Consider the following 19,180-nt stretch of genomic DNA (forward strand, 5'->3'; position numbering starts at 1 on the left):
CAGTCCCGATACTCAACCTGTACTAAAGAGTAATGGGGACTACACACTGGGTGATGTCAGGGCATTTTCTAAACCTAGATTCTTTCTCCTAAGTTTTCTCCTCCTGTGCGAATGGTTTTCCCCTCATGTGCACAGCTGCGATCGCATTCGCAGCTGTGCACATGGGCGAGATTTCACGTGTGCGGGGCGGCTTTTACTTACTCACAGCACAGCAGTCAGGTCTGAATCAGCCCTCAGTATTACCCCTGCCTTTCACACACTTTAGTGATATCACTAAACTGTATGAGGGACAGATGGACTTTTAAGCTTCATAAGTAATAAAATGGAGAGTGATAAACAACTAACCAATCAGCTCTTGCCTGACATTTTTTCAAACACAGTCTGTGACATAGCAGGTAGGAGCTGATTGGTTAGTTGTATATCACTCTCCATTTTACCACTTTTGAAGCTTAGTGCATCTGGCCCTGCGTCTACCAGTATGCATTTCAAGTACTAAAGAGACGATGTACACATAAATGATAGTTAGGAGCAATTTGAAGGTTTCATTCACCCCCCTCCGCCCCCATAGAGCAATGAGCAATGAATATATCATTTATTTCATGATGTTTATGTTATCGCTTTTATTTTCTCATCATTATTTATGCGTAAGCATTTACTGTACATATAAATTTCAGTGTTACTGCTATAAATCTGGACCTCTATATTAGGAGGCAAAATCCATATACGTGACCATTGCAGTGCCAAGGCAATTGTCACCCCTGTGGTAGAATTATTCCCAGTTAGCTGTAGCTCTATGGCTGCTGGCGTAATTTATACGCCCACTGATGATTCCGTCTTGTCTCTCTTTTGCTCATGTAAGGTGAAATATATTTATTCAATTACTAACGGCACACTGGCAGTGTTCTAAAGCAAAAAGAGACAGTTTGTGAAACCAAATATAATAAAATCTCCTACTGGAATCAGCGGAAGCCAGCCCTAACTGTCATCACACTTTACCCTGCAGGTGTTGTGGTACATAATACAAGGCAGTGAAAGGAGAGCAAATAGTTCTTTAGGTAAACAGTACTTTTAAACTGTTTCGAACTGAAACTGCTGATATAAATGATGTCCTTCAATCTAAACGGTGCACAAATATGATGAAAAAATATTTTATTATTTATATATAGCTAACTGAATATTGACAACACAAGGAGGATAATTGCCTTGACACTAAGGGCCCCATTCAGGTCTGATCGCACTGCTGCGAACTTGCCCATGGGGGCAGTTATCGATACACTACTGTGAACCGTACGCATGCATGAGGCTGTTCTGCAATGAAACCCTTTCATTGCAGGTGTAATGTTGGCATAGCTGAAACGCCTCCATACAGCAGAAATCCTGTGTGTGGGGTGGACATATGACATAGCCGGATGCCAGCTGCCCGCCCCTATCCCTGCGTTTGCACGGAGAAATGCCGAGTGGTCTGGAGCACTCGGTCCAGCATTCGATGGACGGCGACCATCGACTTATGGGGGAGGTTCTCACAGATGGAGGAGGTGTTCACATGAAAAATCCACTCGCGGTCTGTTCGGTCGGCGTCTTACCACATACGGACGGTGTGAGCGATCCGTCCGGAAGGCACATGGCACCTAGAAGCGTGGGTGTGTACTGCTACATCTGAGAGGAATCTTTTAAAATGACTTATATCCAAATGTAGATGAGCCCCAAAGCAGTTAGTAATGCTGTCCATACATACGTGAGATATCGAATGCAATCATTCGATTTCGGCCACATCTGGCAGATAAATCAAATGATTGCATGCATTTTTAAGCTGACATTCGACGCGATGCGCAGGAACGCCGCTGAATGTCGCATCGATAGATATTATGAGCTGCACATAATATTTATCGAATTGCATGAGCAATCGCATGTGGTTTTTAACCACATGCGATTGCTCAAATCCAGCAGCGGGTTTGGGAAGCGGGGCCGGGGTGGGGACCGGAGCTTGCGGCGGCAGAGGAGGAGGGGGACCAGAGTGCTGGTGGGGAGCAGGTACCTGAGCGCTGGCAGCTGTGAAGCTGGACACTGGAGCGTTGGGGACCGGCGGTACTCAACAGCGGCAAGGGTGGCGTGGCGGCTGTGTGGGACCGGAGCTGGGGACTGGAGCAGTGGAGCTTTCAGGCGGTGGACTCGGCAGCAAATGATTATGAAACACTGGACGGCCCTCTGATTGACTGAGAGAGCTCTCTCAGCCAATCAGAGGGCCGTCCCAGTGTTTCAAAGTCACTGCTGCTGCTGACAAGTCCCGCCGCCTGAAAGCTCCACCGCTATGGTCCCCAGTTCCGGTTCCGCCTACACAGCCCCACACAACCCCTCTTCCAGCACCCGATGTCTATCGCAGGATGGCATGCGACATCTGGTGCTGCACTGGGCACCACTTGATGTGATCAGATGCCCCATCGCATCTGGTCGCACATATGTATTGGCAGCATAAGTGCTACTATACTTGCTAAAGTCCTGGGAAATAACGCTGATGATTCAATGTAAATGTATCTGTCTCTCATTCCTTTTTTCCCCAAAACTGTAACAGTGTAATGTGGGCTAGGTGATATGAGGGAGATTGCTAGACTAATGAGGGAGAGAGGGAGATTGCTGCTATTTCAGGGAGTCTCCTGCAGAATGCAGGAGGGTAGGTAACTATGTATAATACATCTCCCCCTACGAATCATTACTAGCAGTTTAAATCAAAACTGAGAACCCCAGGTGTCTTTTTTTTAAAAGTAACCATGGTGATTTATGTTTAAAACACACCTCATTTTCCAGGGCAATGCAGCTTAAGACGAGGGTCGGGAGAGGGTCAGGTGTAAAAGGCTTTGGTGACGCAAATCCTGCTGGGAATGCATTCTGTATTCCCCCTGTATTCACAGAAGATCTGTGTCAAGTTTTCATATGGCCATAATTAGCAAAAAGGATTCCCTGTTCTTCCAAGACTTGTTAGACTCATTAAATGTTACCAGAACACAGAACCCCCAGCAGTGCAGCGCTTGCAAACCTCCCTAGAGAGTTGGATGGAGAGAGTGAGAGACCCTTGCGATGTGTAAGTGTGATGTCTTGAGGCAACTTTGGAGCATTTAACAGGTGCTAGATTAGTGTTTCGGTAATTCCATAGGGGCTCATCTTATATGAAACGCAGGGCCTTTGAAGCTTACTGTCTGCTATGTAACTCAGGAGGGGGGAGAATCATATCTTGTAAAAGAGGACAGGCTGTGAAGTTACCCTTAACAATCAGCTTTTAGCTGTGATGTTGCTATGGGCAACCAATCAGAATCTACTTCTTAATTATTTAGCACCCTCTAGAAGACAGTAGACAGGATCTGATTGGTTGCCCATAGGAACATCACATGTGAAGTAGTATTCACATCTTAGTAAACTTCACCCAGAGTTTTTCATTATTCTGTGGTTTCCCGTGCAGTAAACCTGGGCGAAATCAGCAATCTCCTGAATTCCTATGGTAATGTGCTGGAGCTTCGTAAGAGAAGGCATCTGTCCTGCATCCTGCCCACTTCCTGGTGAAATGGGCAGGGTAGAAGGGCATAATGCCAGGAATCGAGGGTCCAGGTGGAGGGGCTATGTACAGTTATTTTGGCTCCACGTCCTCTTCTTAGACAACTATCATGTTGACCTTTTCATTCACTGACTTTAGCTATGTCAACCTTTTGCCTGTGTCAACTTTTGTCTGTTGACCTTGTGCATGTTGACCTTGACGGTGTTGACCTATCATTTGAATTTCCCCCTTTTTTTAATAGAATTTTACAACTGATTTCCCAACAACCGCATCAAGGACAGAAAGTAGGAGTGAGCACATATGTAAAGAGGGTGGTGAGGGTGGGGGAGTGTTAAGAGACAAGTTTTCCGACTTATCTTACAGGTCTGTATGAGTTAGGGCGGTAAGGATGGTTGTTGTTCGTCATCCTCAGTTTCGGTGTAAAAGCATCTTGTGCCTAATGCTGGGCACACAGCAGAACGATGCAGATCGTGAGCGGGTGGTAAGACGATCGTACGACCCGCTCACGATCTGTGGAGCTCACGAGCTGCATATGATCTGAGTCTGATCTGTTCACGACCTGTACCCAGTTGACTGGTCGGTTTCAGATCCTACCTGCGGCAGGTAGGATCTGAAAAAATGACCAAACGACCCGCGGGCCGTGCATCAGATTGGAATCGGATCGGAAATGGCCCAAAACATGCCCAATTTACATACATTCGGTCGAGATTGTATCTAAATCAGGTCGTTTTGGATCAAATCATTCTGCTATAACATATGCGATAATTATGGCAAAGGACAGCTCTTGCATTAAGAGCTGTCTTTTGCGGTGAGTCAGCGGGTACCATCGGGACCCGGCAGCTCCCCCTTCCCTCCCTTATCCGGCACTGTGCTGCTGCGGCGGGGGGGCTTGTTCTCCTCCTCCCTGCTTAGAGCATCCCAAAATGTGGTAAAAACCCGATAACAGGGTTTTTACCACATTTTTAGTTTAGAGAATCTCCCCCATAGTGAGTCAGGTCAAATGGGATTTTTTTTTAGAGATGTGCAGGTTCTGATTTACTCTGATTTACTCTGATTTCAAAGCAGGATCTTATTGGCTATCCCAAATCACATGACAGTTGTTGATAGTTGATAGCCAAGATCCTGCTTTGAAATCAGAGTAAATCAGAGTAAATCAGAGCCTGCACATCTCTATTTTTTTTTTCACACAAAAAAAAGTGTTTTTACTTTTTATATGTGCAATAACCACAGTGTGATGTATTGGCTTAATTAAAGTTTACACAATTATTCTAAGGATTTTATGCTCTGCAAATAATTGGCTTTTTGTTCTCTACTCGCTTATTGTTAATGGACACGAATAGCATCTCAATGTTTAATAAAAGATACAGAAAAGATTGGGAATATGAAAGAACTTGCAGTTAATGAAGTGACCTTTGTGTACTTAGGCGTGCATTTAAATAGGGCTTACTTGTAGGTTAAAAATAATTTCCCATTAGCTAAAGGTTTTAGCATAAAACAATGCGAAGACCATTTGAATAGACAATGGTATATTATAATAGTTCCAAAAATGTAAGCAAAGAGAACCAGCATTTCTGCCTTGTATATGCATTGCGCTCAGGCCTAATTTATGTGCGTGCGCAAATGCAATTGTGCTTATGTAGACTACAGAACTGCTGATGTTCGCATGGGAAGCTCAGATGCTAGAAATCGGGCATAAATTGCATCGAAAAAGGGGAAAGATCAACATAGACATAAAGTTGGCACAAGCAATATATATTGTATTGTGTTTTTTTTATTATTATTACTAATGTTGCTTTAGGGTTGCCATTGTAAAGGGCACTGACATGGACATTATGGGGCGGATTCTGCTACAGTGCAGGCCCGTTCCATCCCTGAAGTGGTCAGCAGCAGCTCCTCAAGGTCTTTTCCTGAGAGGAAAAAAAAACCCAGAAAAAAGGCAAGTACTGTATGACGTTATCTGCACCCCTTGCAGTGCAAAACTCGGGGAAAATGTGCGTCATGCCATTTTACCAGAAACCTGTGCACCCCCGCTGCTGGACACCGGAGAGGGACGTATTGGAGATTATTGGGTTCAGGGTATGTGGAAATGGTCCCTCTGGACTGCACACACTGCACCCATAATACATGGGCAACTATGTCCATGTGTGTAGTATAATATACACATACATCACAATAACATGTCTTAAGTTACCACACATAGATCCATCCAAAATACCTACTGAGCCACTAGGGATGCCATTATATCCCCTTAATCTGGGACACCTATGATTTACATACATTCTGAGGCTGATTAAAACCAGTTTAATTGCATACATGAATTTTGTAAGAATAGGACCTATGTAATTCATATGTCTCGGATTAAAGAGATTTTATTACAACCCTAACTATAACCATATTGTAAAGTCAATGCCTTTCCGATAACTAGGACTGTCTTGTCCAAATACAGTGAATTGGGAGGTATGGCAGTAAAACATAGTATTGTGTAATACAGGGGTGGCCAACTAGTCAGAGGTAAAGAGCCGAAAAATATCGGCAGTCAAGCCAAAGAGCCAACATCATGCGCGCCTAAGGCGCGCGCGCCAAAAAGGGGCGTGGACAGGGGAGTGGCCAGGAGTGTGGTCATATGACACAAGGGGGAGTGGCTACATACCAAAACTTTATGCCCCCAGTGCCAGATATGCCCCCCCCACAGTGCTAGGTATGCCCCCAGTGCCACACATATACACCCCACAGTGCCAGATATGCCCCACAGTGCCAGATATGCCCCCACAGTGCCAGAGACACATATGCCCCACAGTGCCAGATATGCCCCCACAGTGACAGATACACATATGCCCCCACAGTGCCAGATATTCCCCCACAGTGCCAGATACACATATGCCCCCACAGTGCCAGATATTCCCCCACAGTGCCAAATACACATATGCCCCCACAGTGCCAGATATGCTCCCACAGTGCCAGAGACACATATGCCCCCACAGTGCCAGATATTCCCCCACAGTGCCAAATACACATATGCCCCCACAGTGCCAAAAATGCCCCCACAGTGCCAAATACACATATGCCCCCACAGTGCCAGATATGCGCCCACAGTGCCAGAGAAACATATGCCCCCACAGTGCCAGATATTCCCCCACAGTGCCAGATAAACATATGCCCCCACAGTGCCAGATATGCCCCTACAGTGCCAGAGACAGATATACCCCCACAGTGCCAGAGACACATATGCCCCCACAGTGCCAGATATATATATAAAATAACTATTGTAAGAGAGTGACAAGACTGTCCTAAAGCAAAAAAACGCAGGTAAGGAGTGAACACCCCACCCTGGATATCCCTCCCCGGACCAACCCCCCCCCCCCCTTTACACACACACACACCTCTTGCTTTTATAAATATATATACTGTGTGTACATTACTTGAATTAGCCCAGAAGGGCTCAGGATTGCAGGAGGCTGGGGCGGTGAAGAAGCCAGCCAGAGCAGGAGCAGGAGCACGGCGCATCACAGATACACAGACAGCGCAGTGTCAAAAATGGCGCCGGGCGCCCGGGACACTGCTCCTAGTGCTACTGCGCATGTGCTGGCTCCTGGCGGCCGCAGCTCATCACACTTGAAAGGGAGGGTCTGAGCCGAAGCCGCACATCAAAGGGAGGGAGCCGCCGAGCCGCAATGCCGCATATGAAAGGGAAGTAGCTGTCGAGCCGCACAAGAAGCAGAGAAGAGCCGCATGCGGCTCGGGAGCCGCGGGTTGGCCACCGCTGGTGTAGTATAATCTAGGAAAGTGTAGTATAACATTCAAATGTCATTAATAATGAATTTTTATTACCACCCTTTTATAGGAAAAAATATTTGATCAAACCTTACAAAAAATGAACAGTAGAGGTCTGACCTCCAGCAACCAATCAAATCATAGCTATCTTTCTAGAAAGCACATGATAAATGGTAGGTGGCCTCTGATTGGTTGGTACATCGTACCATTTTTTAGAAGGTTTATTAAATTTCCCTCTTTCTGAACCTCCGTCTGTGTCTTCATAATGTTTTACTATCCCAAAACAGCTTTAAAAGATTAGTCAATCCTTTGTAAGGTCACCAAGTTGAAAATGTAACCAAAAAATATGTAATGCAGAAGCCTACATGCTTTTATTTACTTCACACCTTCAGAAACATGTACATCATAAATGAAATATCCTGTGAGAAATCGCTGTGAATATTTATATTGTTGAATAAAGCTACGGTACTTCAAAACACATGAGAGGAAACCGTAATGGGCACGCATGCAAAAGGAAAATTGACTTTTTATGTACAGGGAAAATAACTGTAATGATTGTATGTTATCAATTTTGCTCAATAGGTTTTCAGAACTGTGTTACAAGCTAGATTCTTCCTCCCAAGATAACACTGTACACTTCCAACTCCAATATGCCTACTGTATTATTAATAATGGTATTCAGCATCCAGGTGGTTGTCTGTTGGACCTGTCAGTCACGTACTGACACAGGAGGTATACTTCAGCTTAAATATGTATGATCAGAGCGATTCACCCAGCACCATGTATCAAAGCACCTTATCTGTATTTCACATTGTAGTAGATGGTGCATGTCACACTCCCTAATACCCAGAGATGGAGCACAGCTGACCAGAGGTAAGCACACCAATTTTACAACGGGAAATGAGGACAACACTTGGTGCTCAGAACCTCATGTGCAGTGTGCAGTGACCACTTCGGTATAAATCTCAGCCACTCGCTCCCCATAGTATACACATATACACATACATACCTATTTACATGTAGATACATGTGTATGTGCATGCATATCCCAATGAATGGGTTATATAAAGACTATAAAGAATGGTTGATATCCACTTTATTCATACCTATCAGTGGCGTAACTATAATTTAGGCGCCCCCCCCTGATAATAAAGCGCCCCCCCCCCCCATCCCCCGCAGATTTACCTGTATTTACTGCGGTGGTCCCGGCTCCCCTCCTGGCTTCATTCTGATGCTATGAAAAACGGACCATCACAAAATGTCCGCCATCATACAGCAGACGGTTTTACAGAGCAGTCTGCTGTATGGGGGTGGACATTTTATGATAGCCCGTCTCCATAACATCTGAATGAAGCCAGGAGGGGAGCGGGACCAGCGTAGCGAATACAGGTAAAGCTGAGGGGGATGAGGGGGGGGGGGGGGCATTACAATAGCCCCGCAGTCCCCTGGCGCCCGCACTTACACAGCGCCCCCCCGCGGCTGAGGGGGCTGCGGTGCTATTGTTACGCCACTGATACTTACCTACCCTCCCGGAATGGTTGGGAGGGTTCTGAAAATTGGGTCCCCCTCTCACCCCCCTGGAAGGGTGGGCAACATTCCCTGCATCAGCCCCCACACAACCTCCCTCTGCCGGTCAAATACCAGCATTCACGGCTTTTTTGGGAGGAGGGGGCGGGACTAAAGATGCAAATCGTGTCATTTAGCACCACCCCCTACTCGAAGAGCCTTGAATCGTGGCATTTACCAGAATGGGGGCAGGGCTTAATGGGGGCAGTGCTTACTGATGTCAAGCTCCACCCCCTGGAAAAGCTGCAGAGTCTCCTCTCCCGGAGAGGAGACAATTAAGGTAGGCAAGTATGATTTTATTCATATTTAATTTTACTTCATTTTGTTAATACAAAATGATCAGCAAATGCTTACAACATGTGGCTAAATTTCACAAAACGGATCAGTACTGCTGAATTTCAAAGTATAATGTAATAGGCAATTTGCAGGGTGAACTATTTTAATTATTAAATAGATGCAAAAGAAATATTCCCTCCCTGTCCTTGCCAGGCAGAGGCAGCGGGTAATATTGTGGCATTGGAATCAGGATCCGCAGCTATATTGTTAACACCAAATATATGACTCTTGCAAAAATCAAAACAAAAAAATCAATATACAGTATATGTTATAATGCTCCTGTGGCTCACAAACCCTGCATACTTTTATTATCCACCGGCTTAATAAACTACAGGGAAAAGTAAACCTTCCTAAAGTAATGTTTATTGGTCAGGAAAAAAAAATGAGCTGAAACGGAGAGGATTCCGTTGGAGCTCTTTTCCCGACAGCTGAAGGTTACAGCTCTCCTGTGACTACACCGTCGTCAATAACTGTGCAATGAGTCTGATTGACACTTCACAGGGAAATTGCAAAAAATAAATTGCACCAGATGTTTTAAGTAAAAGAAAAAACCCTTTGGCTGTGGTGGATGAGTTGTACGGGACTTGAAATAGATGCCCCGCCATGGGAAAACTGGTCAGAAGGGACTGCGCAGACTGGGACCACCACAGAACCACCAAACCAATATTTAGCTTACGTTGGAATCCCAGCACAAAGCACAGCAAGCTGAAATGTCCTAAAGCCTGCTGCATTACATCTTTGCATGTCATGCTGCTTAGGTAGAAGTCTCCCTGGTATTATATTTCAATCATTTTATTATATGTAAATATTGTGTCTGGAACTATACTTATGGCTCACACCTGTCCCTTAAGTCATTTTCCGAAATAATTTGAGCCACATTTTTATGTTCGTTTCATCTGTACAACTGGTTATTTTTTGTCTAAAGGGAAAGACACTTTAAAAGCGCATTTTTTTACTTAGAAAAATACAATTGCCGGGCATATAAATGCGGACACATAGGAGTTATGCTTTTTCCATGTAGGAAGGCAGTACGGCCCTGAACTAATTGAGGTGCAACAATGCAAAATGGGTCATTCATGTGTGACCTCAGGCATGCATGCAGTTTACCACTTACTTATCTTACTTAGCTAAACCTGAAATAAAAGACTTATGAGACTTAGGTTTGCAGAAGGTGTTAACTGTATTTATTATTGAAGCACTTTAAACGAATTCATTAAATTATAATTAATTCATTAATTAATTAATGGTGGCCAAGAAAGAAAGGCTAATTATTTAAGCTCCACCCACAATTGACCTACGGAATCGACCAATACCTTAACAACAAGCGGTATCCGCTCAGCCTTCTACATTGACTGCCCACCCGTATGGGTGGTGTCGCTGTCCCCGAGCGGTAAACCAGCGAAGGCCTATAGTCAACGAAGGTGAGCACACCAAAAAAAAACACCTATATACAACGAATCATCATTCAACAAAGACCTTACATCAATAAACCTGACGTTCTTTCCCGGCAAACAGCCAATGGAATTAAGCACCATCAAAGAAAAGGGAAGGGAGGGCGGGAAACTCAGGAAAAAAGAGGAAGACTCCTCCTCTTCCTGCAGCTAATTATCCCCAGCTAACTTTGCCATCCCCTGCATCCTTATTGGATGCCGAGTCACATGCTTCCTTAAGGTTCACACAGCCTTGGATGTTTAACCCACTACATGCCTATGGCAGTTTGGCAAACATTTGGAAGGCTCTGCAATCCTAACATGTTCAGCCACCAACGTTTCAAACACATGGGGTGCGATGCTTGCCGCCAGTCTCCGCATGCATACTTGCATCTAGAACCGCCGTATGCATGAAGAATTTGGCGAAGAACGGCTCTTGTGCAGAGAGCTGTCCTTTGCAATGATAGGACTTGAAGATGAAGTCCTATCTGTGCATGAATCCAGTGGCTCATGCGCCTCCAGGGATGCTGGGAGGGATCCGGTTGGATCCCTCACACAGCAGAAATCCATGATAGAAGCCCATAGGCTTCTATGGGCAATACTGGTTTGAAAATGGTGTTGCCCACCAGTGTGTCCTACTTCTGTCTTGACTGTAATGTATTTCTACCTATCACTTTATCTCTCCCTCTCAGTGTCGCTCTAATACATAGTTGCCTAACTACGGTAAACCCCTGCATCCCAGGAATAGCAAGCAGCTCCACCACATCCGGCATGCCTAGTGAAGCAGGCAGAATTTTATGTTACTCACCGGAAATCGAAGGAAGGGGCGGGGCTAATCACTGCATTGCGTGATTAAGCTATGTCCCTCGTCACAGACCTGTGAATCATGGGTATTTCCCTATGTTGGAAATGAGGTCTAATGATGACTGAAAAGACCATTCTACAGTGCCCTCTGACGTGCCCTGTAATGTCTCCTTTTCAGGGTTCTCCTGGACAGGAGACTTACGAAGTATCTATCGATCTATCTACCTAATCTATCCATTTTATCCATTCAACAGGTGGTACAGACTTGATTTAGATTGGCCATAAAATTGTTATTGGCTATAAAATAAAGAATTCCTCACTTTGTCCCCTTTTTCTATTGTAAAGAACAGATATGATGCCACCATTTAAAACTATTATGTCTTTATAGTGATAGCATAACACAATTTCACACAGAGTTGTAATTTCACATCAAAATGAGCAATGCAAGGAGAACATTGCAATCTGCGTTATCACTTTGTGGTGTATAATATAAGAATAGCTGCACATAATGGCTGTTCCAACGCATCATTTGTTTAGGATGCAGAAGAAAATAGGACATAATTGCATACACACAGTCACATAACAGGAATTGCTTTTGCATTGTACCAGCCTGCACAGGCAATGAGAGGTTGAGATTGATGTAGACTCAGTTGTATTTGCCGTAATAAAACATTAATATAGATTTCTGATTGAGGACAAGCATCTTCCTATTCAAGAGAACTTTAATATATACAAAGGTCATTCCATTTCCAAAGTCTTTGTGTTTGTTAGCATTACCCGCACCATGATTGCTTTACGAAATGACAGATCTAAGCAGAGCACATGCTATAATGATACAGATAACTCTTTAAACAAGGTTCCATCATAATCTACGCTTTAATCGGAGCATAAAATGGTCCAAAAGTTGAACAAAACTCCAAGCACTTAAAGTAGCATTTTAAAATAAAGCAATTAAAGGGTAGTTCTAAAACGCTCAGCTGCACAATTACATAGAAACAATACAGTAATATAATAGTAATCGTGGACATTGTAGCAAATAATCAGATGTTTGCATTCGTGTTCTAAATTATATTAGAAATCTGACAAAACGTGATGGATCGCGGCGGGCGGCGGAACATTCTGCACAGTCAGCTGTGTATCACTTTTCATAAATGGCCCTTGCTGTGACAAATTTAAATGAATTCCTTGTCACCGTGAATAACTCCAATATCGCCAAGGCTTTTCTGCTTATTGTTATGCATAACAGTAAAGAGAGCATATCATACAGATGATAGATTACCAATGTACGATCACAGTGAGTGTACAATCAATTACTTGTTTAGCTGATTGCGTATACTTTTTGCAAATATATTGGTTGCAATTGGTAATATCACATTTTTATTGGCTTTAAAAATGAAATCCTTTTATGCAATTAGTTGCTAATGCATAATGGGGGAGAGCGCTGGGGACTTGTAGGTTTCCTGCGGTAAATATACTAAACACCAATTATAGATCGATTTGAAATTGACCGAGTTCAACAGGCTGTTCTAGGACTAAAGTTCCATATGTACGTTAAAAAAACATATTTACAGTATCAACCAAAAACCGGCTACTACTTCCTGCTGAAACATACCACATGCAAAAAGCTTCTGTGGTTCCTGTCTTGCATACATCTTTGATGGAAGGATGCCAAACAGCATGGCAGCCTGAGTAGAAATGCCCAAACAGAGGTCTGCATTTGATGCCCACATATGGGGCCTCACTGTCAATCACTCTGTGAGAAATTAAGCGCTCCAAGCGACATTGCTATTAGACTTTGGCACATGCGCAGTGAGAAGCATAGGCATGCGCAATTCCCCGATCATCGCTCAATTGCAGAAACATCAGCATAGTGTCTATCATCCCAACTTGCATATGATACCCATAAAAATGAAGGTTTAGGCCACGCATAGGAAATCTGACGCTCTCCAGCTGTTTTGAAACTGCAAGTCCCAGCATGCCATGCCACAATTTTGGCACTCCCTATTAGCAAAACCATTGCAAGGCATGCTGGGACTTGTAGTTTCACAAAAGCTGTAGAGCCACAGGTTGCCTGCTCCTGGTGTAGGCAATAGAAGGTGTTTTGGAAGTGAAGAACTTTTATCATACATTAGTCCAGGGGTTAACGTGTGTGTGTGTTTGGGGGGGGGGGGGGGGGGGGGGACAGTTCCCCCTCCACCACAGCCATACACAGCCATACACAGTAATTAAAACAAAAAAGCCTGTCCCAGCGACTCACTTTTCTGTCATGGTGTATGTCATGTCATCACAGCAGCTGAGGTGATGAAGAGAGGAGCGGAAGCTGCTGGAGGGACAGAGACAGATATGTGTATAAAGGGCACTTACTGTGGACATTTTGAGTAAGGGTGTACTACTGATGTGGGCATTATGAGAATAAGCAATACCACTGTCAGCATTATGTCTAAGCAAAACTAATGTGTGACATGCATGTATAAGGAGTATGACTGTATATAGCATATATTGAATAAGGGGTACTACTGTGTGTCATAACGTGAATAAGGGGCACTACTTTATGGTGTATGAATCAGCATAACCACATGCGGTGTAATGTGAATACTACAAATTTTGTAGATTGCAGGGGGAGCAAACCCTGACACTGGGTTATAGGGAGAGGGGGTGGGGGTGTGGGAGGGCGGTGTCAGGGGAAATTAGTTCCACCACCTCTCCAGGACCTCTTTAAGCCCTGCATTAAGGTCCATACACACTGGGCGACTATGCCCAGCGTCAGAGGCGTAACTAGAACTTTGAGGGCCCCATAGCAAGATTTTGAAGGGGGCCCCCCTATTGTCAATAAAATGCCCCCTAGGGGAGAGCAAGAGAGAGAGAGTGAGGGGAACGAGAGGCAAAGAGGGTGTTAGGGGGAGACAGAGAGAGAAGAAGAGAGAGGATAGAGGGCGTGATGCACTTACAGTCGTCACGATTTGTCCTTTTTTCGCTTCCTTTTCGCATTATTAAAGCTCCGTTAGCTTTTTATATTCCTCCTTATGCTCTAATAATTCTTTCACCGCAATCACTTTGCGGTACAGGCACACTTCTGTGATGTCCATTCTCTATAATTTTTACAACTGCGCATGTGCACTCTACAGAATTTGTAGACACGCGCAGTTGATTCTTCTGGACTCCGCTTGTGTCCGCCTGCTGAAGCCGCTGCACATCTATCTGCCTGTGTGCAGCTGCTTATCAACTTTGCCCACCTATTATGTAAGGCCACATACATCTAGCACACCTCCTTCACCTGTGCCTTTAAACTTTTACAACTATATCACAACCCTCAGGTGGCGAATACTTTTAGAAGGGGACAGTCCGCGCCGCATCTTTGAGCATACAGCAAGCGCGGTAAAGCTGTATGTTCCTATAGAAGACGGTGCCGTCACGAAAATGAAAGGAATGCGGGAGTGGAGTGCAGAGAAGTGCACTACACCGCCGGGGGACAGAACATATGGAGAAGAGACAGCGGTGCCGTTACGGCTGACCGCTGCGAGAATCCTGCCCAGAGAGAGGAGGGGAAGTGAGCACTACCGGACTTCAACACAACCATACAGTAGGTCTTTGATCAGGCATTAGACCCCACACCATAAAAATATGAATAGTGGCGCTGATCTGGTGCCAGGAGCCAGTCTAGGGCTAAACTTTCTGCAGTGTGTTTGGGCACTAACAGGGGTGGATTGGGACAGATAAGCAGCCCTAATTGGGGTGGGGTCTGTTAAGGGACTGGGATCAATTCTTATAGGGCAGGGGTGGGGAACCTCAGGCCCGGGGGCCGTATGCGGTTTGAGTGGCCCTCCCACCCTTTGCCAGGAGTCAAGTACAGGGGAATTCTCGTGAGAGGTCGGTAGTTCTTGCGAGATTCCTCTTAATTAACAGCAGCCAGGGACTGTCAGTCCTATTCAGTGGCAGCCGCCAGAGCGTGAAACGGCTGCAGCAGGACAATTTGTAAGATAAATTTTTACATATGGCCCCCAAAGGATTTTTTCCCCATACAAACGGCCCTTGGCGCAAAAAAGGTTCCTCACCCCTGTTATAATGCATGCAGCCTATCTTTCCCAATAGTGCCTAAACCGATGTTCACTGTCTGTATCCTGATACTTTTTCGAGGTTTCTGGTGCCAGTCTTCTGACAGTAGTTGGGATGCTGGAGTCTGTATTCTAAATGCATCTCGCTCTGATACCATTACTCCTCCATAACACCTAATCATTCATCTACACCAGAATCCTACTACTACTATAACTACTACAGTAAAAGTAAAACCATAAGGCAATTGTGTCCAATGTAGTGATCCCAAACAGTTAATTTGTTGCCAGCTCCCACTGAAGCTGAATTGCTCATGCAGAAAGATACATACATTAGTTGGAAGTTTTAAATACAGTCAGGAGTGTTTTTATGTGACTTGCCTGCCAGAGAACAGGGGGGAGGCTGAGCTGCATGTCACTATCTATGCTCAAGCCCTTATTCTGAGCCCACAGCGGGGAGAGGTGAGGACTTAATTTATTGAACAAGAGAAGTTGGTACCTGCACTGACGCTGTGATGTGTGGCCGGACAATGCAGCAATCACTCATCCCCGCACATTTGGTAAACTGTATCTGGCTCCCGTAGTGTCTCAGCTGAAGCAGCAGGCTGACGCTGTCAACTGCTGCTAGTGCGCTGTGCTGTACTGACCCTGGAGCATGGCAATTGTAGCCTATAACCCCCCCACCACCACCAGTGCCACCACAGCCATGCTTCCCTGCTGCTGGCTGCTCCTGCTGGTGGAAGTAGCGGCGCCTGCTCCCGGAAATGTCCAATAGCCTGTGCTGAGGACAGCAAGCCACCTGACTTGCTTTCCACAGCGGAACGCAAATCTCTAAAGCTTGGTGTTGAGCTCAGGCGCAACTACTGCACAGCGCGGGGTCTCAGGCGCCACTGCACAGTGCCGGGTCTCCACAATCCAGCAAGCATTATCTCCCTCCTGAGTCCTGTCATCAGCCCCGGAAGCTGGACAGGTAAGGTGACGGCGCTTTTGTATATCGCGCTGAGGCTGGTCACTAGAGTGACGTTGAGCCCCAGAAGAGAGGGGCGGGGAGACCGATAGGAATTGGACATAATAGCTGGATCACCTGCCTCATACATCACAGTGGCAGTGCTGGGGCACGGGACAGCAGCACTGCCATCCTGCTAGTAGTTAAAAAAGTAGTTAAAAAAAGCTGAGGGTGCAGGGGATTGCTAGCTTAAACTCGGGCCCCCCCAGCCGCCGGGCCCCATAGCAACTGCATCCCCTGCACCCTCCATTGTTACGCCACTGCCCAGCGTGTATGGACAGCGATGATCGCATTCATCGCTGGGGGGGTTGCTCAGTGCATACACACTGAGTGGTATTCCCCCTGCCCGGCGCCGACAGGGGGGGGAGGACGTCTTTGCATAGTGCAGTGCTATGCAAAGCCATCCTCAAAGTCGCTCATCTGCTGGTATAATCACTGGGCGGCTTTGCGCTGAAAGCCGCTCAAACCTGCTGACTTTCAGCTCAAAGTCACCCATTGTGTATGGGCCTTTAGTCTATTGTTTGGTGATTTCCCATCAATTTTGGAAATCAACTGTTAGTAAATCTATTTAAATTGAGTTCTATGAAAAAGTACAAATGTTTTAATGATACAGGATTTTAATCGTGCATCAATTTTGTCGGATGATTTTTACCTTAAGTGATGAAACTCTGATTTGCAAAATGGCCAAAAATCAGTGGAAAGCACAAAATCTTAGTATAGATCTATTCACAACACAATGGGGCTACTTGGAAATCTTATTTATGTGACATCTGTGACAGCATTTAGTTGTGATAATGTGCAATTCTATTAAGGCAAGACAAAGAATCAAAGCGGGCTTACTCTACACCACAATTCAAATAGCAGGTCACAGATAACAGTCAAAACTTTCATCAGGTCTGTTGCATATAGGACCAATGAATGCAAATTCATCTTAGCCACAACACATCTATGATGCTAACAAAACAAACCCTTTCATTCACCATTCTTGCAAATGTGCAATTGTAATAGAGGCGTTTGTAGGCTCACTGCACATCACCATGTGGAACGATGGATAATACTACATAATAGAGGTTTACAATATGCTTTCTTTATATCATAGTAAACGCATATGTGCAGATGGCAGAAAACGGCTAGATAACCTGAAACTCCCACAGAGATCTGGGTCCCTAGACATACAGTATAACTAGTGAATAAAAAAGAAGCCAGACACACTGATAATCTGTATATATAAAGTTTCATCATCATCATCCTCATCATAATAATAATAATAATAATAATAACAACACTACCTCTAACAATAATAATAATAATAATAATAATAATAATAATAATAATAATAATAATAACAACACTACCTCTAATAATAATAATAATAATAATAATAATAATAATAATAATAATAATAATAATAATAATAATAATAGTTTTATTTGGGTGCATATATATATATATATATATATATATATATATATATATATATATATATACATATACATACTTTATATCTATGTACAAAAATACTGGAAATAACAGTTACTTTGGGGGATGTGTATCAAATGCTTGACAAGAGGTAATGTGGAGCGATATAATAAAGCACTAACCAATCAGCTTCTAACTGCTCTGCTATAAGCTGTACTTGATAAATGTCAACGAGGAGCTGATTGGTTGGTTAAGAGCTGATTGGTTAACAGCTCATTTTTCGAACCCAGCCTGTAACATGGCAGTAAAAAGCTGATTGGCTTGTACTTTATTTCTTTCCCAGGTATACCCCTTTATCACTGTCCACTTTATCTCTCACCCTATCGTTATATTTTTATTGATCGTAATAATATATCTTTAGCATTAGATTTAACTTCTCTTATGCCATATTTGAACCTCAGCATAGTTGATTCCTGTCTAGCCAAGAAAAATATAAGAAACTTATAAGAAACTTATAATAAAATAAAAACACTAGTGCTCATTATAGAGCCTCAGCATAGCTGTCAAGTGTTAATGCTAAGCGTATTTAATAAAACTTCTGGAACACTACCGGCAGACATATTGACAAGAATCCAACTTTCAGGCAGCCGCACATCTATAGCTATAATATAATAGTATTTAATATAATAGACTTTGATCACTTTATGCAGGAACCAAGTGGGAAATTCCTGAAACAGCAGCAGACATTGTACTACCTTTGTTGTCCGCATCACTCTGAGATGGGTGGAGGTCATCCGTCTAATAGTTCCACAGTTACAGCCCATAAGTGATTTGGTGGCAAGGAAGAGAAAAAAAAGTGAATTCAATGTGAATTCAATTACTTATTTTCCAGGCTGTAAATGTATTGTAAGTTTTTTTTTTTTTTTCTTTTGTACCTTGCAATATAAACAGCGATAAAATACCACATGCAATTTGATTTAAAAAAATAAATAAATGCATAATAGTGGGATTCTGTTATACAACAGTATAAATTGACTGTAATAATGTTATATACAGCAAAAAGTGATTTTAAAACAAGGAATGCTGGGTAAACTGAAACTCACATACCAGATGGCAGATAAAATCTAAATGAATAAATAATAATTATAATTCCCTGCCACAAATCATTAAGATACATAAAAGACGTAACTCATTGTTTATAAGATTAGGGTTGTGAAAGTCCCTTTAGCGTACTTATCTGTATACTTTGTTAATT

The 19,180-nt window shown here is 43.8% G+C and overlaps 1 protein-coding gene across 10 annotated transcripts in view; it reads right to left on the bottom strand.

Annotated features, from left to right (window-relative positions):
• Positions 1 to 19,180, bottom strand: part of PCDH7 (protocadherin 7) — a 656,577-nt gene that overhangs the window by 503,182 nt on the left and 134,215 nt on the right. Inside the window, exon 2 of one of the 10 annotated variants that reach the window (XM_083158683.1) lies at positions 18,681 to 18,723. The exons of the other annotated variants lie outside the window; for them this stretch is intronic. Within the exon in view, the coding sequence (XP_083014809.1) occupies positions 18,681 to 18,723 (43 nt within the window). The remainder of the gene's footprint in view (positions 1 to 18,680; positions 18,724 to 19,180) is intronic. 10 annotated transcript variants of the gene reach the window in all.

This window comes from Crinia signifera, chromosome 1, assembly GCF_055691185.1.
Source record: "Crinia signifera chromosome 1, ASM5569118v1, whole genome shotgun sequence".
In the NCBI taxonomy this organism is placed as follows: Eukaryota; Metazoa; Chordata; class Amphibia; order Anura; family Myobatrachidae; genus Crinia; species Crinia signifera.